This window comes from Pseudochaenichthys georgianus, chromosome 7 (genome assembly GCF_902827115.2).
Source record: "Pseudochaenichthys georgianus chromosome 7, fPseGeo1.2, whole genome shotgun sequence".
Lineage (NCBI taxonomy): Eukaryota > Metazoa > Chordata > Actinopteri > Perciformes > Channichthyidae > Pseudochaenichthys > Pseudochaenichthys georgianus.
The window spans coordinates 24,869,258-24,896,523 of NC_047509.1; the positions used below are offsets into that span (position 1 = coordinate 24,869,258).

The 27,266-nt window shown below is 41.9% G+C and overlaps 1 protein-coding gene across 6 annotated transcripts in view; it reads left to right on the forward strand.

Moving 5' to 3' along the window:
* The window catches only part of LOC117450175 (forkhead box protein J3-like), a 58,245-nt gene that overhangs the window by 10,473 nt on the left and 20,506 nt on the right, over nucleotides 1-27,266 (forward strand). For 2 of the 6 annotated variants that reach the window (XM_034088255.2, XM_034088257.2), the window contains exons 4-7: nucleotides 15,641-15,715; nucleotides 20,687-20,770; nucleotides 23,162-23,227; nucleotides 24,810-24,929. In XM_034088255.2, coding sequence (XP_033944146.1) covers nucleotides 15,641-15,715; nucleotides 20,687-20,770; nucleotides 23,162-23,227; nucleotides 24,810-24,929 — 345 coding nt within the window. The remainder of the gene's footprint in view (nucleotides 1-15,640; nucleotides 15,716-20,686; nucleotides 20,771-23,161; nucleotides 23,228-24,809; nucleotides 24,930-27,266) is intronic. The other 4 variants (XM_034088258.2, XM_034088259.2, XM_034088260.2 and 1 more) reach the window with 4 other exon arrangements.

The window sequence follows — 27,266 nt, forward strand, 5'->3', positions numbered from 1 at the left end:
ACTTTCTATCTTCATCTCCCAAGCATCATGCACTCCACCAACCCTCTTCCTCTATCTTAGTCACTCCTCTTCTCTCTTCTTCTTTCCCTTTCACCAACCTGTGTTTGTTCCCCGTCTATAATCTTCAACACACCATTCCCTGAGCAGGGATGCATGACGGAGACAAAAAGGTTATGATAGACGCCAGGTTGTGCTGGCAGAGCTTCTTACCTGCATGTAGGATTCAATCAATTCATTTTCTGTTCGCAGAGAGAGGATGGGGGTTATTAAGACCATTCAGGCTCTCTCTCGCTGCAGCTCATGCCTGCCTTCTCCCGTCGGCTGCATTTGGATACCAGGATGTTTTAGTATCCCATAATTACACCTCAGTCTAGATCCATTGATTTGTGTGTGTGGCTGCATTCAAGGAGGATCATTAAAGCACTGTTCTGATGCCGCTGTGGTTATATTTTCGCATGTTCTGGCATTTTCCCATGCTATCGGTGCAGGGAGTTTGTTGAAGGATACATAACCCAAAGTTGTGTTTCTTTCCTAATAGGTTAGGGCCATTTACACAAAGCATGATAATGTTCTTCAAAGCACAGCACTTTGAGACTCTTGTTTGTTTCAACAGAAACCTTTTCACAACCACTTACCTGTGCTAGAGCTGACATTTTAGAAGCATGTTGAGTAACAAATCAAGCAGTACAGCACAGGTCCCATTTCTGTGTAAGTGTTTGAGAAAAGGCTGTACACTTGTGCTTCCTGGATGACCCGATTCTGAACAGGGGGCTTGTTTTATACCAGCCGTGGCCCACCGTCACAGGGAAAGTTACATAAGTCATTCCAGTGCAGGTGATTGCCGTCAGCTGTACACAGTGACGCAGACTCACAGATTGTCTGGCTGCCACGTTCAGCAGACATAGTACACACTTTGAAATTAGTTTTCTCTGAATGTACCGACTCGAGGAGAACACTCGAGCTTTCAGGAAACGCCTCATACCTGGTCCGTCGCTCCTGCCTTCTCCTTCACCCTCTGTGCACACATGCGTGCCCACACGAGCTCGTACACACACAGAAAGACTCCCACTCAGGTCGGCAGTGAACGTGTGCAGTCTGCAGATTACATGCGAGGAGCTCAGCAGGAGAGGAGAGGGGGGGGGTTGGCGGCGGAGAAGAGAGAGGAGACTGTCAGAGAGCAGAGGAGAGTTTTACTACCCAGCACACGCACGCCGTCTGCTCTGTATGATAATGTGAGAGCACAGGAATGGTGGAGTTGAAACCAGGACACACACACACACACACACACACACACACACACACACACACACACACACACACACACACACACACACACACACACACACACACACACACACACACACACACACACACACACACACACACACTAGCATCCATCCTTAGAAATCACACGATAACGTACGCTGGTTGAACAGCACATGCTTGTTGCACATGTTTCATGGTGAAGCGTTCTACACACACTCACACTTTCCAAGGTCATGAGATGTTTGTGTCTTAGCTGAAAATGAATATGGAAAGCTCTTTTCATCTAAAGAGTTATAATGGGAACCTTCCTCCAGAGCGGTGGAGGAGGTTAAGAAAGCAAAAACAAAAAAAGAACATCAAATTAAAACGCACACAAATGCATAAGAGCAATTCTTTAGGTCCCTTAAATGCATCTGGCTTTGCTTTCTTTTCAAGAAAAACAAATGTAGATAGTGTACTGGAGTAGAATGCTAACAGCTTTGCATGAGGCTGCGTCATTGCCCCGTTATTTGTCATCACGAGAACAGCATTATCTCCTTTTTAGTGTTATCTTTACCTCTCTCTGTCTCTGTCCTACACTCTGCTCCGCTCTACTTTCCCATGCCCTCCGCAGCCCTTCACACCCTCGTGTCCCTCCACTTTAGGGTCCACCTTTACCCCAACTCATAGGGAGAAGCAGCGGGAGGCCAAAGCTTTCTGTCTTTGTTTGTTTTGTGTCAATTTGTTTGAGATTAAATTGGGGTTTTGAGATTTTCTGAAGTGCATTCAGAAACTCCGAAAATGACCTTGATCACGTCCTACAATATTTGTGATTAAGGTCTTGTGTTTTGCCTTAATTACCTTTCCATTTACAAAATGTTACTTTAAAACATATTATTTGTTTGACATTGTATAGACAAATTAATGATTTTTTTTTTTTAATGAAAGAAAAAGTAGATCAACACAACTGTATTTGTACACAACTGTATCTGTATTCTATGCTGCTCTATTCTATAGAGTATAAATATAATGTTGGGAAATGTTGTTTTTAAAGCTCACCTTACCATTATATTGTTATTATTGAAATGTGAAGGTCTTGCTATTATTTACCGCTTGAGAAATGCAGTCTAGACCTGTACCTTCTCAACATGGCTTTATGCAGTCTGTGCTGACTAAACTGCTCTCCTGCGACCCCCCGTCGCCTCAGGCTAGCTCCCATGCAGCCAGGCTAATTGCCTGCGAATTAGCCTGGCCTAATGTGGCGCTGTAAAGGGCAGTGCTACCGCCATGGCCTTTGGCCTTTGGCTGAACACCACATGTCACAGACAATCACCTGATATGAATCAGCACTGGACCATTATTCTGGCTCCCATCCTCTCCTGCGTGCTCTGTGGGAGATATGCGACTGAGCTCAGCAGAGATCGGTGCGCTGTGTCAAGTGTACTTGCATATGTGGAGAAAGGCTGTTGGGAGTAGCTGCACTGAGACTCCTGAGCTTGTTTCCTAAGAGCAGAACTGAAATCACTGCAGCATTGTGCTTGATGTGAATTAGCTTAGTGACAATGTGTAGGCAGTGTTTGTCTGTACATCTGCAGTACTTAGTGTTGGGGAACATGTATGGCTCTGTGCACAACACGGTCTGTATGTGTGTGCAGCTGCTTACACGTGCCTGCGTTTCCCTGAGTCATTTTGGGTAAAGGAGAATACGTCAGTGATGTGTTTGTTTTATTGAGTTTCAACTCTGACCCTGTTTGACCCCCTCGTCACTAGGTAACAGACATACACAACTGTTACATGTACCCCAGTGGTCCCAGTTTACATGTCACATCAGACCAATCTGCTGTCCAGATGTTTGTGTCAAAGTCTACCTCTTGACACATGGGTCAGACATGTTGGAATCTGATAGTAACAAAAAGAAGTGTGTGAAGTGTTTAAACCAACACAAGATTAAAGGACATCTAAAAAAAATAGTAGAAGAAAGAAAATACACAGATTTGGATTCTTCCAAATACAAATCTTATGAAACTATTTTTTTAAATAATTTTTTTATCATGTAATATCTCATCATTAGCATACACGACTAATGTCTAGATGTATAACTGTCTTCATCCCTTATGCAACACATTTTGTATTATTCCCCATTCTGCTGGAATTAAAAACTAAACTGTGAAATAATGTAATGACATTTCCGAAAGGAGCAATATGTACCAGGGGCACATTTCTTCACCTGTATTTTTAATACAAACTGTTGCTATTGTTTAAAGAACAATTTGAGATTATCAGCAGAGTTTCATTTGTATGCTCCCTCCATACACGCATGCACATGCACACACATGTTTATACACACACACGTACATTAATCTATTAGCTTGTGTGTGTGTGTAACGCTGCTAAAGATTTTAATTACATACTAATCACTAATAGCAGTCTCAGTATTACATTCTTAATTAAAAGCGAGGAATTTCTCTTGCTATCTTCTCGGGGATTTGGCACCTATCCAGCAGCGCATTTCCCTCTAACCAGCCAGGCCTGTAGCTCTCCATATGGCTAATAATAGGCTTAAGGCTGGTTTCCGTTGCACTCAGGAATGCAACAATTATACCACAGAATGCGATTATTTGTTATTCTCTGTTTTTTTGTTTGTTTTTCAAATCTTTCTCTATGACTGCCGTGCACCATCCACACTACAATGGCGTTTCAACTTTGGATGTTGAAACGACATGCCTCCGCAATAACAATGAGTTTGATGTGCTAGTTATCACTGTATACACTGAACCAAAACAAAATGGCTCTAAGTATCATCCTCTTTGCGTCACAGCAAACACCTGCTAAGCTTGTTTTGTCTTGTCTTTTTTTAGACGGACAAGTGATTTAAATAGTCGATTACTGTAGCATGTTCTTCAATTAATCAAAAATGAACAAGAATAGAAAAAAGGAGGCTGTCAAACATTATTGGATGCAAAGGGTAACCAGGGCCCTCCTTCCTCCTTCCCCTCCTTCCTCTGCTCACTCGACTCCTCTCCCTTGAAAGCCGCTGACAAAAGCTGTCACTTTGCCACATTGCTCTGCTCGACATAACCAGCCACAGAAAGTGTGCTCTGCAACCTAGTTTGGTGTCTGTTTTTATTTCTGAAACGCTAATTATTAAAATAACAGCTGAAAGCGTTTGTCTTTCTAAATTGGTTGTAGAAAGACATAAAACTGATGAAAAGAGAGGATAAATTAATGTACAAAATATGTAAAAAAAGATGTAGCAGGATAGTTATTTTCTATATTCTTTTCTTTTTAATTGTTAAAGGCGGGATAGTTTTACCTTCTCAGGCCTCTGATAACTATTTAAATGAAAGTCTGAGAGCAGCTTATGGTGTGAATGCTCATGACAGGAAATGACTTGAGAGCGGTGGGAATAGTCTTGCTGAACTGCGACCACCAAAGCCATTCTGTAACAGGACTGGGCAGATGAAGAGAAAAGTGGTAGTGCAGCAATCACGACAGAGGCAGTGTTCAAGTCCAAAAAAAAGGCTTTGTTGCTGTTAAACTCAAAAATACCTTTAACTATACAAAGGCTAACGTAGCCGGGCAGCTAACCGACTTACCAGCTTACAAACTGTTTCCTCACGCTGGGAGTCTCCTGCTCCCTCCATGTGCCACACACAACTGAGCAACTCTGGGTGCTTTGTCTCCCTTCAGGGAGTGATTAGCACCAAATCAAATCAAATCAAGTTTTATTTATATAGCACATTTATAAACGATTTTTGGTCGAGCCAAAGTGCTGTACATATAATAAAATTAGCCTACAGTAGAGACACTTTACAGCAAATACAACAACACAGATTGTTCAGAATATCAGTATCAGAAAAACGACATCCTCTGTCCTTAGACCCTCACATCGTACAAGGAAAAACTTCCAGAGAAAACCCACAGTTTAAGGGGAAAAAATGGGAGAAACCTCAGGGAAAGCAACAGAGGAGGGATCCCTCTCCCAGGCCGGACAGACGTGCAATAGATGACGTGTGTAAATCGATGAGATAATACATTTTACAGCATATAGACCGAATGTTAGGAAATGCATGTGTCTGTAATAAGAAGATGAATCCACCAGGTGTGAGGTCTCCACACCTGCTCCCAATACTGCTAATTGGAAGCGGGTGGAGCCACCTATTGGGAATGTAGGTGTCTCCCACTACTCTGCCTCTCAGTCCCTTACAGGTGTTTACCTTAAAGGAAGGCTCCAGTCATTAGATAGTTAATAAAAACTTCAGTATTTAGTGAAACATTATGTTTAAACCATACCCTGAAGAAATCAGCGATATTCCCCGGTAAATAATGATTTTATAGCTCTTTTTTATCAAAACCTGTATATTCCGTCAGGCAGCTGCCATTTTGGCCATTTTCAGTAGTCACATGATCCGAAAAACTAGGTCGTGACGTCATCTATGCGTTCACTTTGTAAACACACAAACAGCTCATTCGATTAAAACATGGCGGGGTATTTGAGTTCGGACTCGTCAGCCGAGGAAGAAGTTTAGAAAAATAAAGTCCAGGCGGACTCACCTCTGGGTAATTTGGGAACCATCAGTTCCATTTGACCTTTTTCACTGTAAAAATCATTTTATTACTTTGAATTATCACTATAGGTATTCATTCCATCCAAATACAACTGTAAAAAAAATAAAACACATAGTCTGTTATCCTCTTAGGCCCTACGGACCCGGTTCCGGGGCCGAAATCGCGTCATTTGCAGGAAATGACGTCTAAGGAACCTTAATATTTAGTAAACTATGAATATTTTATATCCATATAATGGGAAAAAAACTAATTTAACTGATCTTTTTCATTTTTTTCTTCAAAAAACACACACAATGCTAACAGTGAGCCTCTGAATTAGCCCCGAGCGAAAAATGCTAACCTATTACTGCACCGAAAATCACTCCTAGCTCCCTTATTACTTATCCTAGCTGCACATCCAACACATCGTTTATGATCGTAAAGACACAGAATCTAACGGTGCTCACCTCAACACTGAAAGATACAAACTCGCGACGTTATCAACAAAAACGTACATCAAAACAAGTGGCGCTAGGTACTAACATGCGCTAGGCTTACATGGCTTACCTTCGCTTTTGCCTGGTCTAAACTGGTCTTCAATGGCATTACAACGATAAAAACGATGATGTTAATCCATAGGTTAATATCCAATGTGACTGTGTCCCCTTTGAAATGTTCTGATAATCTATAAGCAATAAAACTGCAATTCCGTTATCTGCTGTCCGCTAGTGCTGTAGCGACGCGTCGACTTCAAAATATCGTCGACGACATATTTCCGCATCGACGCGTCGCTACACACACGTGGGTGTGTAAACAAAGCAGTTCGCAATCGCACTTCAAACACAATGGAGACTGAAACGGCTACCACCTCCTCCTCACAGGATTGCGCACGAAGCCCTCAAACGAAAACATCTCGCCCTAGGTCTTCAAAAGCATGGGAATATTTTAAAGTTAGTCCTAAACGCAAAGATATTGTCATTTGCAGTCTTTGCCAAATGGAGTTGGCATATCACACAAGCACAACGGCTATGTTGGAACATTTAAAGCGGCAGCTAGCTGTGGTGGCTACCATTAGCAGCTAGCATTTGCTCTCCGATTTTTACATAAAAATTGAGTTATGGATTATAAATTCAATCATTTTTTTTATACATAGACCTTAAAAACCTATGGATTAACCGATTCAGCCGCGTTTTTTCTCATTTTAATGCCATTGAACACGTCTTTTGATCAGATTGACAGCTACGGTGGTGAGACGATCTCCCTAGAAGCTCTGTAAAAGTACGTATTGTGATGACTGTATTTGCTTCCCCTGTCGCGAGTCCGGATCACTCAGTGATGATACTATATACCTACATAATCTGTGGAGTCTCAACTTTAATCGGATATCTTGTATGTGCAGCTACGATAAGTAATAAGGGTACTTTTATCTTGAGTTCTGTGCCAATGTCGTTTCCCCCCAGCACTACTGTCCGCAACAAATAAGTAAAGTCTGCTGCGTAATGTGCTTACGCTGGCTGGCATTGGCAGTGCACTGCATCCCCATTAAGTAATGGTTGATTAATAAATCCCATTTTATGTTTCATCATACTCTGAGTAGTCGTCCGGAAACTTGAAATGTTCGCTGCATACATGCGCCTGTGGATCTTTCGGTTCGGGCCGAGCACATTTCGCTAGCCACTGCCTCCGAACGTACTTCCTACGCTTACCCGTTGGCAATAGATGGAACCGAGCATTCCGTGGATTGTTCCTATCCGAATTGTGGCAATGTTTCGCGATACAATGAGGCATATTTCAATAGAATTGTGAGAGTAACTAGAGAAAACAACATGAACAAAGCACATACGTCAATTTGTCCTCGACACCAAACGCATAGTTCACGTCACTTCCGGTAAAATAAGTCATGTGACTCGTCAAAATGGCGCCGCCCACAGGGTTGATGTTATTTCGGTAATTAATCAGCTTAAAATCACTGATAACGTCATCGGATTAATAAAAAAAAAAAAAAGACTGGGAGAGACTGGTCTGTTTTATCGGATGATAATTATTTAAAAATGCGTGTCATGAGGATTGCCTCCCTTTAATGACGTGTTGGGGGTGTGCAGGTCTTTTCAGAAAAGCCTGTCGCATGCAGCTCTTCATTCGACAGCTCACTGCGACTGCTTCTGCTTCTACTTTGCATTGTAAACAAAGCTTTGTTAACTTTGTGATAAACACTGTATCACTCATCACCTGGCTACACATACTGTAGTTTGGCGCAGGTGCATGCAAAAGCAAAACTGAAATGCACACACACACACACACACACACACACACACACACACACACCCAAAAAAAAAAAAATCCTATAGTTGTGTTGAAGTACTTCAGTGAGGGAGTGAAGAGGGCGGGGGAATGGTCCATCAAATGAAATGAATATGTATTAGATAGGGTTTGAAGTAGTGACTTGTATTCAACACTGCATTCTCACGGAGCGTCTGTCACTCCGTCACCATCAGGATATAATAAGGCATCTCGATGATGCTCAGAACCCAGGAGACTTTCACATCCAAGACACCTGTCCGTATGCGCCCGTACCCCCACTCCCAGCCGACTCCAGCTCTTTACTTCTTTGTGCATCTTTCACCCCCCTCCTACCTCCCAGCTCCTTCTCTGCCTTGCCTTCAAACTTACCCACATATTACCCTCTCTTTATGCACTGTATGGGTTCAGCTGAAAGTTAATAAAATCTCCTCCATCTTTTCTATTCTCTTTTCCTCTCTGTTTCTGCATCTCTAATTCTGTCTGTGGGCGCACAAGGACTATCTTTATGACACCACAATGCATTCATCCTGAAGGGCATGGGAAGCTCCTGAATACTGCTGTGTGGGTGTTCAGCTGTGTGTTCACATAGAGCTCCATACAGGCCCTCAACAGGTTAATTTCATGGCTAGCAAACCTAATGCTCTCTGACCTTAGCTTCCCTGCAGACAGTTGAGCAGGGATTTACACAAGCACATACATGAAGGCTTCATATCTCACATTTTAAATACAGAGGCCCTCAAGATTTCTGTTAAAGATTGCTAGACCACATTAGGTAGTATATTATAGTGCAATAAAAAAGCTAAATGAATAAAGTTGCAGTAGATAAAAACATCAGATATGTCTGGAGCGATGACGCAACTTCGGTCTTGTCTTACTTTGGTTTAATTTCACCCGACTGGGGAATAAGCACTACATCTAATACTTAATGTTACATAACAATTTCATAACGGTAGTGGATGAAACACAGATTCAGTTGTATTTTTTTCGTGCACACCACATTTTTTGCGTATCTGCATAGACTTTACTACCGATTAACTTTAACTTAAAGCTTTTGTTCTAAATAGAGTTGTTTCGGCGATTACCTCAATTGTTTTTATGCACACATGTTTTAACATTTGACTGACTCCTCAAAAAAACGGATATTTTTCTAACACAGGGGTTGACCCGATGATTCATGCTTAAACTATGTGTCACCTTGAATTGTCACTGCGGGAAATAAATAGGACTGTTACTCCTGGAGACCAAGGCACCCAAATGTACTTCTTCCCATTTCAACTCTTTACCGACCAACCATGTCAGTGTCGTCAGCATTGTTCTGTAAAAATGGAACAAGGGTTGTTGCCTCACTCGTGAAACTTTGAGGAGTTTAGAGGAAAAGCCGCCACTCATTGCCCCTTTTGTATTTAACTCAGCGGCCCTGACACAAATCTTCCAAACCTACCTTCTTATGTAACTTCAGTCTTCTCTGTGTGACCTGTTTCCATGGCATATCTACACACGCACGCACGCACGCACACACGCACGCACGCACACACGCACACGCACGCACACATACGCACACATACGCACACACACACACACACAGTTTCACACGCCTTCCACCCGACAGCATGTTTCCAAAACCTGACTTTTAGTCACACATCACATTATATCACATTGCATTTATTCTAAAAGTCATCCATGCTTAATTAACAACCCCGACTTTTATATAACTAACCTCTTTTAACTCCAGGAACCTGTACCCTACGTTAAGCAGCAGCAGCGACTATAGCGTACACACACTGTGCGTGCATTAGGGTATTTTACATTTATTTTGGCCTACCATAAAATAAAAATATTTGGGTAAGAACAAGCCAGACACAGTAGTAGTTGTAAATCAAGTATTTTATAGTTGGTTTGACATACCAGAAAGCAAAGTAAAAAGCCGGGGGGGACAGATACACATTTTAAGACTGTCACTTCTGCAAGACATAATAGTATTATTTCTCTTGATTGTTCAAATAAAAAAGAGACACGGGAGAAGTCCAAACCTTGACTCATCTCACATTTACACAGCTGGCCAATCTGTGTATGTGTAAATTCTTGGCTTCAGAAAGTTGCAGAAATGTTGGGAACCGACCCCCAGTAATCCAATGTCGGAAAGGTTTTTGGGGAGAGGTTTCCCAAGCAACTTGCATATGGCATCTTAAAGAGCCTGTGACAGCATCCCAACAACTGTTGTGCAATGAAATATTGGGCTACTAGTCATCTCGAACCGTCAGTTTAAAAAAGAAAAAGCGATACCGTCCCGTTAAATATCAATAATTTCGAACATCGCGGGGAAATTCCTTCGACTCATTTTGAAGTTTTGGGGGAAGCCGGAAGTGACGTCAATGCGGGAACGCTTCACTGTGCGGCGAGAGCCAAACACGGACAAAGTGTGTTGTCATGCGTAGAAATGGTGAATTACTGAGTTTAGGCACGTTAATAACGTTTTAATTAAGTTGACTACAGTATATTCATGTGTCAGCGCTTTCATGTCAATTCGGCGATATAAACATAAACAATCGTGGTGAAGATGATGATTACATTAGGATTAAAAATCGGTAGTGAGAGCTGCTGAACCGTAGGATGTGATATAAAAACAAATCGATTATTCTTGTTGTTGTAAACTCAAGTGGATGAAACTACATTTATTAGTGCTTTCATGTCAATTCGGCGAACATATGATACATTAAATGATCGTGAGGATGATGATTAAAAAATCATTTGTTTGTGCCGGTCTGCATTTCCTGATGAGAAAACAAACCGATGCTTTTTGTAGTTGTAGTACACCAACATGGATTAAACGTGTTTTTTTTACCACAATGTTGGGGAAATTAATGGATAAAATACACGGATTATTATTATTATTATTATTCCCCACTCCGATCGGGACACGAGGTCCACCGTTTCCCCGCAGCGAGGCTGCCCCGTTGACAGTTTACGTGGGCTGGGTGCAGTGGCGGACTGGCCATCGGGACGTATCCCGATGGGCCGGTACCGAAGTGGGCCGGTCGGATAAGTAACTAGCACATCCCCCATAGGCGGCGCGTGAGGCTCAGGTTTGGGAAGGCTAACTTCCCAAGCTCACTTTTTTTACGCGACGCTGCCCGCCTCCGGCGTCTATAGAAAAGAGATCAACTCAGTGTGCGGAGTTTAAATCTCTCAAGTCATATTACAGGATATAGGAAATACAGTTTAAACTGCCGTATGCAGAGAAGACGCCGACGTGTCGCACTTATCATTCATATTACATCATCAATCAGATCATCGATCATATAATATCATAATATATCATATATTTCCTTATCTGAGTCAGCTGAGCCGTATCTGGCCGTGCAACACTCACAGTGTCACAGACTGTATGCAGAAGTATTATTTTAAGCAACACATTATGTTGACGAAACACTCGAGTCAAATGTAATTAAAGTCAGATCCACTCGTGTCTTAGACGTGAACGCGCTCTCAGCTGGAGCGGTACCGAAGTGGGCCGGTCGAGATTCCCGGGATGATTTTTAGTCCCATTCCACCACTGGCTACATGACCATATGATCGCCCATATTGACGCACCTCATTCCTAAACTTCTAACAGATACAACATAAACCGATCCTTCAGCCTCATATGAGCTCTCAGACACGTTCAACATTAACCTGTCATCGCTGTCTGAGCTTGCTGCTGTGTGCGCCGTCGTGCGTTTACATGCAGAAGCTGGGATCCTGAACGGTGCAGCTGGAGCGCTGTGCCCGCAATGACGTCACATCATTTGGCGGGACTTGAAGAATCCGCGAGAAGATCCAGAAAATTGTCAACATTGAAGGCAGATTAATGGTTATCAAAGTACAAATATCCAAAATCAGTTCAGTAACGGTTTTCAAGGGGAAAATATTTACTCAAATTGATGGGTTTGGATGATGGGGGAAACTCGTGTCACAGGCTCTTTAAGGCTTTCTAGACAAATACCTGTTGTATTTGAAAAACAGAACTGATTTTGTGGGGTGTCAAGTAAAACAACTATATTAAGACAATGTTGACACATTTTCCTTCCGTGGAAACAATGAGGGTTCATATTGTGTCATATTTGGACCCATAGTCTTCAGTGTCCTTTCTTCGTTTTCACATAGACACACTCACACACAATGCTCGTGACCGTGTCCTCCTTCAGCTACTGGGCAGGAGGGGCACTGGCCCAGCCCGGCCCAATAAGCTCATTAATCAGGCGGGGTGAGGAGTGGGTGGGAGGAGGACACAGCAGAGATCTCATTATCGTACTTCACAGCTGCTAATCAGTGCATGTATTGATGATGTCTATTCCCATTCAGTGAGGGGTTATTACTGTTTCCATAACATGTAGGAAAGAAGGCACTCAGTCTTGTGTATATAGTATCTGCAAAAAGCAGGCTTAGACTGACTGATATTAAGATGATACACTTTTGTATTAAGGTCAATGATCATAGTATAAATAGAAAGTATATTAAATCTAAATGGAATTGAACAGATACACTTTATTATTTTGAAGCCTTTGTGATTTTGATACAAATGTAATTTCACTAAAAAGTCACAAAGAAAACCCAACTGAAATCAACATGTATTGATGTAAGGCTGACAGTAGTTTGTGGGTGGCAATAGAGTGGCGAAGTCCCGCTCATCTACTTCCGACCCATGGGACCTTATTTCGGAAAAATCATGTATTGAAGTCAATGGAGAGAGAAAACGTATCTTTCGATCCCGTTTGAATTGTGCCACGAATTACACATGATATTTGTCATCTTAAAGTATCTTAAAAAATGTCCATGTCAAAAAAGTCAGTTTGTCGTAAAACTGTTGAAATATAAGACTATGAAAAATACGCAACTAGAAAGACTACAACTCTCAACTCACTACCCATAAGCCCCCCCCCCCCTCTCAATCAACTTCCTCTTGACTGCCTTTTTATTTATTTTTTATTTTACTATACTTACTTGTTTGCCTGTCCTTGTTTGTCTACCCTCCCTCATACTGTAAAGCATCTTTGAGTTGTGAAAAGGGCTATATAAATAAAATTTATTATTATTATTATTATTACAAATCCCAGAATCCCGGTCCTGCATGTTGGCTCTTACGGAACCGACTAACTCCCCTTGTGTGTATGTACAGCTCTCAACATGCCCAGACTTGTAGTGATCTTCACCTCGTTTAATACTTTTCGGCTCATTCTGAAAGAAAGAAGTGAAATGTGCCAATGTGACGGCCATCTTGGTGTGTGGTGCGAGACGGGAGACGTAGTTCATTGAGCGGTTTCACACAAAAAAAAAGTGTTACTTCGCAGTTTTACTACACATTTAAAAAAATTTGACTTGCAAAATTATCTTTTAAATTGACAAACATCTTATGTGTAATTTGTGGCACAATTCAAATGGAATCGAAAGATAATCTTTCTCTCCCCATTGACTTCAATACATAATTTTTCCGAAATAAGGTCCCATCGAGCTCCCCCGGAAAGGGAGGGACTTCGCCTCTCTATGGGAGATTAAAGAAAATAACTGACAGGAACATTTTGGGGAAGATCTTGAAGTTGAGGCGTTCATTGTTTTTTTTCAGGCGAAGACACCAGTGAGAGCAAGAAACGAATATGAGCTGTATTATGATAATATGATATTCACATTTTCTCTCTGTTGGTTGGTACACCATTATCCAAAATATCTCAACGAGTGCAGTATTGATTTCCATGAAAGTAAAATATTAAAATTTGAGCTCCAAGCACCGCCTCTCCAGAATCCAGCTTCCAAAGCTGCTAACATGGTCGTAACTCTCCACATGCATTGAGCTATTTCGGTTGAAACCACTGATACTGCCGTCCCTACCCACGTCGCTATCACATAATCATAACGCCCCTCTGTTCAACCTCACATAAGCACTGTTAGATATGTCACCACTGTCGCCACATTGGTACATTTTCAGTACACAGCCCAGCCCCAACGGAAAAGTCTTGCACGCAAGAAGGTAAAGAGTGCGACATCTAACATACATGGGGTTAGGCAGACATTGTGAGGAGATGGCAGGTGTGCAAAAAGTGTGTACATTATCAAACAGTAGATGGTGATTAGCAAAGTAAGATGGTCTGTCTGCTGAAGTAATGATCAGACTCACTGTTAAATGACACAACGCCACTTCTTGTAGGAAGGTTTCTAGAAGAGACAGTTGCCTTGTATACCAAGATGATGGCGGTCCTCTTTGCCTTTTTTCCATCACCTGACCGTCACTTTCCTGGACTGACGGTTATATTCAGCCATTGACCTGCTAAGAGGAACAGCACATAAACCTGCTGGAGCTTTTTTCCAGGAGGAGAAAGGCGAGGCAGAGGAGGACCTGGCTGTTGTGCTTTGCTACAGACAGAGAGAGGACGTGGTTATTGTAGGAGAAACAAAGCTGATGCTGAGCGGTGAGCACTCAGGAGAAAGAGCAGAGAAATACCTCCCACCCCTCTGCCTTCTCCCCTCCTCCTCCCCAGTGGTATTAATTAGCAGCAGCAGCAGATGAGTGGAGAACAGGTTCATGTCAGGTTAGCCTGCCTCTCTCTCTCTCTCTCTCTCTCTCTCTCTCTCTCTCTCTCTCTCTCTCTCTCTCTCTTTTTGTTGTTGTATATACCTCTATTCACATGTTCACAGCACATCCACAAATAATCAGAGGTGATACTAGGAGGGAATGTCCGTTTCCCTTCATTATTGCAAACACTATGAATTGGGTATATGCTTAAAAAATTGTTGAGTTTCCATAAAGCCAAATAAAACACCCTGCTCGAGATCTACCAAGCCCCCTTCACATTTTTCATCTTACCCCTCATTGCCCCTCCTCACAGCTCCTGTTGCCCCATCCTCCCTCTCTTTCCATTCTCTCCCCATTGAATGCGTTTTAAACACCTGTTTCAAATGTCAGTTACCGGTGTGTATGACTAAACTGACGTGCTTTAGTTTGAACCAATACATCCGTCTACTTTAGCTGAATAACGGCTCACTTTTCACTTTACATGGTGCACAGTGGAAGGTCAAAAACTGCTCTACTGGCTCAGACTGAGGTCCAGAGCCACACTTGTTCTGACCTGTAGCTATCATCGGCTTCAGCAGATGGAGCAGTGGCTATGGAGAAATATAATGTGTCTAGGTTTCTGGGATGATATTGATTTTCTCCACCTCCTAAATGGACCTCAGCTTGAGCGTAGAGTGTTTGTCAACTAATCAAAAGATCAGTGCTTTTGTCCCCTGCAGTCTTCATGTCGAAAATGCTAAACTCCAAATTTGTTAATTAATTTGTATGCTAGTCATGTTGGATTATGTTAAGCATTTTTAATGGTTCCATAGAGTAGAAAATCGCTATATAAATGCAGTCCATTGAACAGGGCAGTCAATATTTAAAAAGACCGAGACCGCAACTCAAATATTAGAGGCATTCTGTGCCAGGGACTCATAGGGATAAGAGTCAGGTGATAATAAATGAACTTTTCTTCCCATTCTTTTCTCTCTCTCTCTCTCTGCCTGTCTCTCCCTGCAGAATTCTATACGACACAACCTGTCCTTGAACAAGTGTTTTCTCAAAGTGCCTCGCTCCAAAGATGACCCTGGAAAAGTAAGTATTTCCCGAACAATATAATGCCGGAAAACTCAGTTTGAATTACGGTGCGACACACAACGAAAATACAAGCCTGTTTTTGGCAAGCTTACAAATACGGCCTCAGCGATTACTCGTGTGTTTGGCTGCCCACACAGATAAATCCACGTGTTCTGATGTTTTGTCAGACACACACATACACACAACACATTTCTGAACTTGAAAGCAATTTGTAGCTCCATCTGAATGCCTAATGCCACTTTCTGTGTTTTCTGCAGTTCTTCCGATATTGATTCTGCCAAGTAATAATGTGGTACAGAGAGTAACTAGCGAATGCAATTCCTGAAGAAATTGCTAGTGGGAATGCTTTATGCTGAAAAGCTGACGCTAAACTGCTATGCTGAAATGTAAGAAGAAAGAAATGTGTAAGAAGAATTTAGATTGAAATGATACATGAACACAAGGGGCTTGAATGTGTGATGAGAGAAGAAAAGAAAGTAAAAAGGCTTGGAAAAGCAGCAGAATATTTGAACTGCAAACTTTTGAACTAACTTGATGGCGAATGAGTTGTCGCCATGCCAACGGCATTGGGTGACATCCCATAATACGCTTAGGTGAGTTGATGGCTGCATCGTTACCAAACCTGTGAAGTTTTGGGGCGTTTGGAGCAGTTTCACTGAAGTTATGAGAAAACTGTTTCATGGCGAGCATTGTGTTGCCATGGCAACGGTATTTGAAGAAATCTCAAAACTGTCCCGTAGATGTCTTCACGGCTGGACTGTTAGCACACATCTGAAGTTTGAGCACTTTTTGAACATTTTCATAGGAGTTATAGCGACATTATGTTTTATGGCGAGGGATGCGTTTCCATGGAAACGGCATATGGTGAGATCTCAGATTTGGGGTAGAGCTGTTGAGGCATGGACCGGTGATATACAAGTGAAGATTGGGAGGCGATTGGACTTACAGCCACATCCTGTTTCATGGTGAGTGGTCTGTCGCCATGGCAACGGCATTTGATGACACCCCATACTACGCTTAGATGCGTTGATGGCTGCATTGTTACAAAACCTGTGAAGTTCTGGGCTGTTTGTAGTATTTTCATTGATTCAAGGTGAGCATTGTGTTGCCATGGTAACGGCATTTGAAGAAATCTCAAAACTGTCCCGTAGATGTCTGGACTGTTAGCACACATGTGAAGTTTGAGCACTTTTTGAACATTTTCATAGGAGTTATAGCATTAATGGGCTTTAATGGAGGAATGTTGAACGTTTTTGTCACTTCATGCCCTTAAGAGGCATTTTTTTTAATTATTTGTCATTTTTCAAGCTACAAGTTGTTTTCCTACGTTTGTCATGATAAATGATGTCTCAGGAATGTAGGGTTTGGGAATTATGGCAGTTTAAAAAAAATATACGAAGGCAAATTTCAAGATGTTCTACCCTCGAGCTGTGACATCACGCACTCTAGTTAATGTTAAAATCTGAAGAAAACCTCTTTAACAAGGTCTGAACAATGTTTAATATCTCTAAAAGTAAGAATCAGATTTAAAAGTTGTTTTACACGAATAATGTCAGAAAGATGTGTAACATTTTAAAGTTAGAATGACGTTTCTGAGTGAAAGTATGAATGAACAGTTAGCAGTTGAAGTCGCATGAAGATTTGTTGAAGTCTGAAGATTTTCTCCATTGACTTTAATGTTAAAAATGTGATTAATTATGGGATGTATCTCTGGAATTATGAAAGTTATGAATGAGAAAAGTAATAGCCATCGATTCCCGACCGAGCTGAACGTTTTGAAGTTTGAACGGAGTTTCTGCGATGTTCAATGCGGGAGGAGAAGACCGGCAAAATAACGGGCGGAATAGTAAACTTTTCGTCCGTAGATTAACATTCCCACTAAATGAATAAACGTACACTGAACAAAAATATAAATGCAACACTTTTGTTTTTGCTCCCAGATCAGAACTCAAAGATCTAAAACATTTTCTATATACACAAAATAACCATTTCTCTCAAATATTGTTCACAAATCTGAAAAAATCTGTGATAGTGAGCACTTCTCCTTTGCCGAGATAATCCATCCCACCTCACAGGTGTGGCATATCAAGATGCTGATTAGACAGCATGATTATTGCACAGGTGTGCCTTAGGCTGGCCACAATAACTCTGAAACGTGCAGTTTTGCTTTATTGGGGGGGGTCTGGGGGGGTCCGAAAACCAGTCAGTATCTGGTGTGACCACCATTTTCCTCACGCAGTGCAACACATCTCCTTCGCATAGAGTTGATCAGGTTGTTGATTGTGGCCTGTGGAATGTTGGTCCACTCCTCTTCAATGGCTGTGCCAAGTTGCTGGATATTGGCAGGAACTGGAACACGCTGTCGTATACGCCGATCCAGAGCATCCCAAACATGCTCAATGGGTGACATGTCCGGTAAGTATGCTGGCCATGCAAGAACTGGGATGTTTTCAGCCTCCAGGAATTGTGTACAGATCCTTGCAACATGGGGCCGTGCATTATCATGCTGCAACATGAGGTGATGGTCGTGGATGAATGGCACAACAATGGGCCTCAGGATCTCGTCACGGTATCTCTGTGCATTCACAATGCCATCAATAAAATGCACCTGTGTTCGTCGTCCATAACATACGCCTGCCCATACATAACCCCACCACCACCATGGGCCACTCGATTCACAACATTGACATCAGAAAACCGCTCACCCACACCACGACACACATGCTGTCTGCCATCTGCCCTGAACAGTGAAAACCGGGATTCATCCGTGAAGACAACACCTCTCCAACGTGCCAGACGCCATCGAATGTGAGCACTTGCCCACTCAAGTCGGTTACGACGACGAACCGGAGTCAGGTCGAGACCCCGATGAGGACGACGAGCATGCTGATGAGCTTCAGTGAGACGGTTTCTGACAGTTTGTGCAGAAATTCTTTGGTTATGCAAACCGATTGTTGCAGCAGCTGTCCGAGTGGCTGGTCTCAGACGATCTTGGCGGTGAACATGCATCTGTTCTGCTTTATTAGGCCCTGTTTCACTCTCTCACACACACACACACACACACACACACACACACACACACACACACACACACACACACACACACACACACACACACACACACACACACACACACACACACACACACACACACACACACCACACACACACACACACACACACACACACACACACACACACACACACACACACACACACACACACACACGCGCACGCACACACAAAATCTGAGGAAACATTGGTATGTTTCACCACTGCTTCTGCTTTGGTTGGGAAGCACAGTTGCCACGGCCACTTCAGCAGGGCCGTTTTGAAAAACAACAATTTGTCAACGCTTTGTTTGTGCTGAATCACTGAGGCTTGCCCTTTACAAGATTTCTTAATAAAAAGCTCAAATGTCTGCATTTGAACTCATCACAGGGTTAATATGGGAAGCAATCAACTTTTACAAAAACTGACAAGCCAAAACTTTTCATTGAATGCTCAAAACTAATTTTGTTTGAGCGGGGAAGCGGAGGAGGGAGTTTCTCCAGGCTGCAGGGATTTTGGAGCCATTGAAAAATGAATTGGGGGAAGAAGGTTTAAATAATTCAAACAAAATCCTTGGGCTTGAGTGGAGGCCTATAGTCTGCAAAGATACAAAGAGAGCAGCTCCCCTCTGATTAGCTGGACTTGGACCTGACCAGCACCTTAATTCACACCTTGGATCGAAGTGGTCGATACTTTGGCGTGGGGGGGGGGGGGTCATCTGTGTGAAGAGAAGTTGAATGTACAAGCTCAGTTTGAAGCCATAGAGAGAGGGGAGAAGCTAAATCATGCATGTGCTAACGTTAATTGGCTGTGTACTGTTCACTGATGTGGGACTGAGAGACAGGGGGAGGAGAAGAGGCGAGCGGGGTGGGGGGATATATGTTCATAGATGAGATGTGTTTGTGTGTGTGGTCTACCTGAACCTCCTGAATTCTGTCTGCAGCCTTATACGTCCCTGTGAGGGGAAAAGGGGGGAAATGAAAGGGGGAGAAAAAACAGAGTTTTTATTTTGGAGTGTGCTGTGTCTCAGCATTGGGTATCAAAGGGATTGCAGTGGATTTTTGTGGGAAAGGAAGCAGGAGCATGCACCACAGGAAACTAAACCCAGAGAAAACTGATTGGATACAGAGCTGGAATAACAACACATACATTGGTCTTATCAGCTACAGGGGAGATCCATCCATTGCTTTTTCTTCTTAGTGCCACTTGTTTCCCCATCAGAGGGGCTGAACAGCTTCACTGAGAAGAAGTAGGGAAGAGAGACACTAGATGGTATCCACTATAGGTGGAGATGCATCTGAAACAAATGGGGGAAATGGACTGACAAAACCATATGTGTTGAATTGTACCACCTTAACAAATATGTACTATGAGTAAAATATTAAATTAAACTTAATGATAGCACAGCGCACTATTCACAGTAACATTTAGGGTTGAAATGGCTTCCTCACACGAATATCTGGGGCTTCATATAGACATGAAATGTAACCGTCTGTCATTTCTCCTAAGGAAATTAAAATCCTTTGAGGTAACTAAATGTTTTTTATTTTATGGGCGGCTGTGGCTCAGTGGCTAGAGTGCTGGACTTCAAATCAGTGGGTAGCAAGTTTGAGTCCCACTGCAGTCAGCATGTCATTGTGTCCCTGGGCAAGACACTTCACCCCAAATTGTTCCTGCGGGAATTTTCCACAGTACTGAATGTATGTAAGTCGCTTTGGATAAAAGCATCTAACAAATGACATGTAATGTTATGTTTAAATGTAACCAGTGCCTTGTTTTGGCTGTTGTTGGTTGGGTTAAATTGTTCGTTAAAGGCTAAAAACAATATGAAAGTTTACCTAAACGAACGGAGCAATCCAAAGCAGTAAATGAATACACCAAGATCTTAACTCCTTGTTTTATTGGGTTGCACTCCAGGGTTCCTACTGGGCTATAGACACCAACCCTAAAGAAGACTCGGTACCCAGCAGGCCGAAAAAGAGGCCGCGCTCCGGAGAAAGGGTGAGTACTAACCATGCCTTAAACTTTAAGTTATTTGTAACCTGTTTCGGCTGCCATTAAATATCTTCATACCAGTTGAAGCTCACTGTCATCAGAATCAGAAACGGGTTTATTACCAGGTAGGTTCACACATACGAGGAATTTGACTTGATGTCATGGTGCAACATAAAATATAAAACAACAAATGTTTAAGGACACTGTACTAAAAATATAGTTAGATGGCAATAAAATAAAGCAGTAATTTAAAGGGGAAATAGAATGCAGTGAATTATAGAATATAAAATATGTGCAGTAAGCAGTATTTGAACATTGTGTGCATTAATGTAATGCATAGTCTACGTTGTGGCTGAGGTAAAGTGTCTGTAGGGGGGGCCGGGCCTTTTTTAAGAGGCCGGTAGTGGAGGGGAAGAAACTGTGTCACATGATGTAGCCGTGTAAAAAGGCACATGATCAGAACAAATATAAATTGAGAAAGAGCTGCTCAGGTCACTGGAGATGCTACAGATATGTTGGTGTCGAAACAAAATGAAATCGAGATTACTTCATTTGACCATACATATCTCTGGAGGACAAATTGAGAGAAAGTTTCAAGGGTCAGAGTTCATAACCGTGCCTGAGCCTGCATTAATATAAAAGTGGAAGTCGGAAAAAGTAAAACAGAAGTTAATTTAAGAGTTAAGAGACCTCCAATCTTTTTCCTTTTCCATGATTTCATTCTTAACAGGATACACCTGCAGGCAAAGGCGCATGTCAAGATGTAATGTAAAGAGTCCATATCCAAGCTCTTGATTCTGTTTGGCTTGATGACACATTTTGAGTCGTTTCTTGCACATGGTGATTCTGCATCATTGTTAAAAAATAGTTTGGGATTATGTTTTATCAGCAGTACCAAGAAAAAAGCCCAAAAGGAACAACATATCATCTACAGCTTCCTGCCTGCCTTTGCTACAAATGCATCCCACTTGCTGCACACTGTGCTTGTTTCGCAGGTCCTCAGTTGTCTATCATACCCGAAAACAATTTGGTCAGAGTTTGAATAGGATTCTGTAATTATCATTCTATTATATCTTTTGTATCAATTTTGGCTGGTTTGAACGGACGGGGTTATCTTTGACATCAGGTTTGCTTTGTGCCTTGAGATTGATATTGACCTGCTTATTACTGGACCTCTCCCACTGGAGAAAGCTAGAAAACGTGCCTGTGTCTGATAGAAAAAACCCATATCCAGCACATGTGCCAATTTCTATATCACATGCCATACGATAACCACTTTGACAAGATCATGGTCATGTTTTGTATATAGAAGTTACATCTGTGGCTCTTGGATTTCCAGTTTTTACTATGCCACAGAAACAACAGGAACAAGCTACAGAACAGATGAAAATGGGTTTTGGTACTGTAGATTGATTGACAGCAGTCGAGGCTGTGAATGTTTGTAACCCGGCAGAATGCACTTTCAATCAGCAACACAGAGCAGTGAGCTCCATGGTGTGTTGCAGCTCCTGCTTCCCCTCTGTCTCCCATCTGCATGATACAGTATGTGCACCAATCTATATTAGATCATTAATTATACTGATAACACCATCTATTACGATAAAGTATGTTTTTTGGTCATTTGATTAATAAATATAACATCAAACACATGGTTGTTTGTTTTGGTTGCTCCTATGTGAACTAAATACTTGTCAAATGTATTGAAATTTACATTTCTCATTTAATTGATAACATTAGTGCAAAGTGTGAGAAAGAAATGTAACATTCAAATGATATTCCGTCAAAATATTTCACATGAGAAAGATAGTACGTGCTGGTTATTATGAATTTAGACAACACAATTGTATCGCGGCATTAAATATCATTGATTAAACAAAAAAGAAGAAATGGTGCAGCTGGTTAGCAGCTCATCAAGACTTTGATTCAATCTTATCTCTAAAATGTTAATGAAGCTTTAGGATTTGATATTTCACCTGCAATGTTAGCATTTTCTGCAGATCATGAAAAGTGATAACGATTGATAACTTGATAATATCCGATATTAACAGCAGGCTTTATGTAACACGACACCCTTCTTCAGCCAAGGTCGAGCAACTTATTCAAATGGGAGTTTTAATTCCAGCACGCAGAGAGCCTCCTGTTCTTACACTCTATGTATCCAGCTGAGAACCCAATGAGGTTTCTTCTGAATGTACACATAACTGTTGGTTGATACATTAAAAACCTGCAGTCTTTCATCATGGTGCAGCACAGCTGGTCATTTCTCCCTCTTTTCTCCTCCTGCGTCTCCGTCACTGTTTGTGTATCTTGATCATTATCTTTCTGTGCGTCTGTTTCTCTGCCACTGTCTCTCTCTCCCTGCTTGTACTGCTGCTTTAGCTGCCTTCTCTTCTCCAGGGAATGCAGGCAGGCGTGGAGCGGCAAAGTGCACAATCACAGTTTCTCATTGGAGGAAGAATTGAGGTAAAAGCGAGAGAAAGAGGGGAGGATAGGGGAGGATAGAAAAAGGGGAACAATAGGAAGAAGTGTAAAGGAAAAGACACGGAAGGAAATCAAGGTAGAGCGAGCAGAGAGGGAAAATCATGGGGGAGGAAGGGAAGAAGTAAGAGGGGGAGGAGGAAGGGTATGCTAGGCTTGTGTTCCAGTTAATTACCACAGAAGGCCCCGGGGCTGCCGTTAGACATATTTTCTTCACCATTTTTTTAATTTTTATTACAAACATTAATTAATTCAGAGCCTTGTCATCTTGTCTTACATGGAGGGGCCCTTCGACCCCTTTTCTTACGCCTCACTTGCACTGCTGGCAGACTCACTGTGGGCTGTCACATGGGCTAAGGAGAAACAGGGAGGTTTTAAGTGCTAAGATTTATAGCAGTGCTTCCGTCAAACAGAAAAAAAAGAAGGTAGGCTAAATATGCACTTGTGTTTTCATTGGGGTTTTGTTGCACCTAGGCTACACAGTCAAAGTCTTTCAAGTCTCCTGATGACAGGGGCTGTGCAATTGAAAAGATTTGAAGTTGGCAGCGGGGCTAAACGTCGGCTGCATAAATGCATTGTGTAAATGTGTAGACAGCCAGCGTACACTTAGTTTAGTAGTTGCGTCTCCGGTGCCCTCGGCATAATCACTCCCTTTCATTTCCTGTATGCCTCTCTGTCTGCCTGTCCGTCAACACTCAATTATCTCTACCTATTCTTCCCTTTCTCTCCCCTTCTTCCACAAGCCTTCCTCACTCCTCTGCTCACCTCTCTGTTGTCTTCTTTTTAAGTGCCTCCACCAGGGAACCGACAACCCGTTTCACTGGGAGTTTATCATAAATTAAAGATTGCATTGTTACCAACCAATCCTCTTACTGTAAGCAGTTTGGGAAAGGCAGGCAAGCCGTCTTGAACCCTGAAAGGAGTCAGACATGGAGAAAAAATACTGTCCTTATTGTTATTTTCCCCCATTCTGCGACCTTCAATTTAGCCCCTCATCGATCTTTGAATAGTTCCTTGTATCCCCACACTGAGTTAACCCGACTTTAGCTCTATATGAGGACAGCAGCACATACACTGCTGCTGAATACATTTGATACTTGAATAATGCATGGGGATGGGTTGATTTCTTATCAAGTGCAAGTGATGTGTTCACGTTTCATGCTGTTTTAGTGTCTGGCAATTTAAAGTGCGACTCGACTAGTTCACGTAGTTGTAGCCTGAGGCGCGGCACTGATTCAGGAGGCTCAGTGCAGAATCATGAACTTGGAGCGTTCAGTAATTTCTCATAACCTTGTCACATTAAATTGCCTTCCTCCCTTTTACTGTCACTGAACACTGCATATAACCAATCTGTGAAATCTTGTATTCCTTATGCTTTTATTACAGAAAGAAGAGTATTAACATTTCAGTCGATATGAATCTGTGCACAACTACTTCTTCCTTACTTTTACATTCTTGGGTTGTTCACACCTGCTCTTTTCTACTTCAAAATGAAAAGTCCTACTGTTGGTGATCCATCATTTGGTGTGTCCACCCTTGTTCTCAGTCCTCTGCCCTCTACTTCCAGGCATCGACTCCATACAGCCTGGAGTCAGACTCTCTGAGGATGGACTGCATTATGTCGGGGGGGGCGTCCCCCACTCTGGCCATTAACGCTGTCACCAACAAGGTACGGCACGGCAACTCTGTAAGTGTTACGTTGTTGGCATGCCGATTGATTCAAAATCACATACAGAACTTTTAAAATAGATGAACAAGCTCAGAAAGATGATGCTAAGTAATGAATATTAATTTCTCAATGTGTAATTGATATGATTTTTAACAAATTAATCATTCAAGAAGATATAGTCATTTGTACTTGAAGCTGAGAAGAATGTGTCGAAGGCTGTAATTATTACTAACTGGAAATGAGCGCATTGGAAAGAGAGCAGCAGCAGACAGATCTGTTTTTTTTCTTTTTTACAATCACTTTCACACAACCTTATGCAATGACACACGCACGCGCACGCGCACACACACACACACAGACTTTAAAGCTGGGTGTGACTGTCTGTTTGAGGGTCAGAGATCAAGCGGCGGCTGGGACCTCTGACTCCTGTCTGATCGGCCACACACACTCTCAGAATGACTGTGTGGTACGTGACCTCTATGTCTGACCCCAACCAAAGACACATTTGTCCCACAGCAGCAGCTCCCATAGCTCTTGCGTGTTTGGTCTGGACGTGATGTTAAGGTCAGGACTTGACGACTTGTTCCAGTTTTCCATTCTGCTCTTTTCACATGTCTTGACTCATACTTTCCAGCAGTTGTCAATATGCAACACTTATCACAGATTATTAACATTTCAATTAACAATTCAATTGGTAATTCAACAATATTATACAAAATGATATATACACACAATTGTATTAACTTAATGTAATTTTTACAACCAATGTATCATAATGAATCCACTAAAAATAGTATTTACTGTCTGGTTCCTGTTCTGTGATAATGTGGACACTTGGATAGTAGTAGGTATTTGTCAATTATTTTTGACATTTCTTAGACCCTTTACATCAAACTTTAACTCTAAACAAAAAAATGTCATCTGTGGAAGCCATAGTACTGTAAAAAGCACGACCAATCATTTTAGCCGGCCTGGCTAAAATAACTGGATGGCCTACCTGCCTGTCAGCACAAACTTATCTCGTGCCCTCATTGGTCATGTGCGCGTTTGTGTGTGTTGGAGGAGGGGCTCTGTAAGGAAGTGGCAGATTTGTTCCGGTTCTGTATTTTCAAATTCTAGCGCACTCGAGCTGGTTTCTCCAAAATTACCTACCCCACCTTTAATAGATTGATATAATTGGAACTTTAAAAGTTACTACTTCATCCAAACTAACCACTGAAGTGCTGTGGATTAAGTTACCTACATAGTTGTGAACCCAAACACATAGCTGGTACCAACACATTTTGCACCAACATAGTTTGAACAACATTTTAAAACATAAGAAACTCTGTTAAAGTTTCTCCAGTTTTCTGGACGTCTTAAAAATGTGACAACAGAAAACAAAATCATTAACAGCGGAGGAAATCAGCATCAAGTAGTTCATGTTTCTCCGTACAGTTTGGTGTGTCACAACAAGAAACCTGTTGTTCTAAAGTAATTCAGTTTTTTCTGAAGAGAGGATTACAACTTGACTCGTCTTAGTCGTCACCATGCATTTTTGAACAAATGATTCAGAGCAGGGAGAGGAGGACCTTAATGGTAATGATGCCAACGTCAATGATTTCCACCCACATCCAGACAGGCGGTGTCCTGCAGGCACAGCAGTGCTTCGGTGCTTCACTCACATTGGCTCACTATATTCAGTTTGCTTTGGAGAGGACCTGTGCTTTTGAAAAATACATTCCTATAAGATGATTCAAGAGCTTAGAATAACAGATATATTTACCTTGAGGGTTGTTCTAGTCATTAATTACTTTCAGAGATCTTTTTACTTGAGTTTGTTAATTTGCAGTAACTGAAAGTCTAAGAAGAAAAAAAGAATTTCAAAGGTGAATGCCTGGTCATTGCCAGTTTCCCTTTTCTTTCCTTATGCATGTATATAAACTACTAATGTTCAAAGTAAAACACACAATTATTTTTCTTGTTGGTACAGTAACACAGCAAGAAGAATTACAGGTTCACTGAGATGTCACCAAATACACCAGAACAAAAAAAGGTTCAGGATTAACATTTGAGGAAACAGAAAACACTTCTTTGTTTTCAGCTACAAGATGCTCTACAGGGTAGAGCACCACCCCAGAGATCCTTTACTGTTGTCTCACCCGAAGGCTATAATTTCACTTGTGTATGTACAATTAAATATAGCCTGGAGGTAACACTGGCGCTCTGCTTCACAAGTACTGACATTCAAACAAAACAAGAGAAACATGATTCAACATAATCCTGAGGCATTTCTTTTAAAGGCTTTGTGATCTGTCACCACAAGATAATACACAGTACACTTCCTCTGAAGCGCAACTCGTGTCTCCATCGGTG